Genomic DNA, 1,777 nt, shown 5'->3' with positions numbered 1-1,777 from the left:
TGATTATATTATTGTATGGAATGTTACTTGCTATAAAAATACTTGGAGGAAACTTAAATGCATGATGCTTAGTCAAAGGAGCCAGTTTGAGAAGGACACACACTGTATGAGTCCAACCCTATGATATTCTGGAAAAGGCAAAACTGTGGAGACAGTACAAACGTCAGTGGCTGTCAGGAACTGGGGGCAGGGAGGGGTGAGTGAACAGGTATTTTTAGGGTGCTGAAATTTCCGTATGATGCTGTGACGGTAGCTACAGACCATTACACATTTGTCACACCCACCAAACTATACAATACCGAGTAAACCCTAACCTGCACTGCGGGATGTAGTCAGTAATGTTATAATGTATCAATGTCGGCTCATCAATTGTGACAGGTGTACCACACGAATGCAGAGTGTTGATACCAGAGGGCGCTATGGGGGCACGTGGGACCTGTACTCCACTCCTCCATTTTTCTGGAAGCCTAAAACAGCTCTCAAAAATATCTACTAATTTAAAATATTATAGTATGTCAGTAAGATGAAATCAGCAGCCATCAAAAATGGACTTTTTCTGGGGCAGTCGGTTAGCTCAGTTGGTTAGAGCACAGGCTCATAACACCAAGGTTTCCGGTTCGATTCCCACATGGGCCACTGAGATGCACCCTCCGCAATTAAATTTAAATAACTACTTGACTTGGAGCTGATGGGTCCTGGAAAAACACACTGTTCCCCAATTAAAAAAAAAAAAGAACTTTTTCCTATAAAACCTTCTTCATATACTGTTACTGAGGGCTGGAAGGAGAAACAGGTTACAAAACAGTATATAAACAAAACAAAAGGTGAATATAAAGCTACGCATGTCTAAACAACAAAACGTTCACATGTCATCCCTGGGTAACGGGATCACTGGTCACTATCGCGTGTTTTTTGCCTGGATATATTTTCTCATCTCCCTACAACTCCCTCAACAAATATTTGCCCATGCCTGCAGTGTGGTAGGAGCTGTTAGGTGCTAATTCCGCAGTGACATGGACATCTATCATTGAGGTAATTTAAACAAATACGTGCTTCCAAAAGCGAGACGCGACCCTAAGCTCGATGCGGCGGTACTGTGGGAATGACAGACCTTCACTCTGCGGCCCGACGCTGTGCATGCTGAACCCGCGAACACTTGTCGGTCCCCCGAGGTAAAACCTGGAACAGAACGAATGGCAGATGTCAGAGGAAAGCCATCGGGGGAAGTCTAGGTGATACAACCGAAGCGCAGAACGTGCACAGGTCAGGCTCCCACCCGGTACTGGGCGGGTCTCCATGATGCCTTCCCACAGAGTCACATTTCAGGAATGGCAAGGCGCACAGGAGCACGGGCAATGCACAAAGATCCCACCTCACTCTTTTTAATAATTCCATAGTCTTCTTTGTAAGGGCCCTGTTTGAATTCAGTAATTTCCCTACTAGCTGTTTTAGGATTTTTGCTATTATCCACGATGCTACCCACAATGGACATCCTGCTACATAAATCTTTGTACACTTATGTTTTTGTAAATTAGATTTATGTAAATTAAATTTAGGTGAAATTGTTAGGTCCTAGAGTTTAGAAATTAAGGAATTTGGTACTTCCAAACAGTCACCCCAAAAGGCTCAACTATTTAAGCTAAAACAACATTTTAACTAACGCTAGGCTTAAGAAAGAGTTTCTTGCCCTCAAGAACAATTGTCAGTATTTCAAAGCAACAGGGACAACCCCACACCCTGCTGGCCGGAATATAAACTGCTCCCGGCTTTCTGAAAA

The 1,777-nt window shown here is 43.4% G+C and overlaps 1 protein-coding gene across 1 annotated transcript in view; it reads right to left on the bottom strand.

The window, feature by feature from the left end:
• Window positions 1-1,777, bottom strand: part of SAMM50 (SAMM50 sorting and assembly machinery component) — a 35,083-nt gene that overhangs the window by 10,705 nt on the left and 22,601 nt on the right. Inside the window, exon 12 of the mRNA XM_019632346.1 lies at window positions 1,112-1,179. Coding sequence (XP_019487891.1) covers window positions 1,112-1,179 — 68 coding nt within the window. The remainder of the gene's footprint in view (window positions 1-1,111; window positions 1,180-1,777) is intronic.

Source organism: Hipposideros armiger, unplaced genomic scaffold (assembly GCF_001890085.2).
Source record: "Hipposideros armiger isolate ML-2016 unplaced genomic scaffold, ASM189008v1 scaffold_1129, whole genome shotgun sequence".
In the NCBI taxonomy this organism is placed as follows: domain Eukaryota; kingdom Metazoa; phylum Chordata; class Mammalia; order Chiroptera; family Hipposideridae; genus Hipposideros; species Hipposideros armiger.
This window is presented reverse-complemented; position numbering and strand designations above follow the sequence as displayed.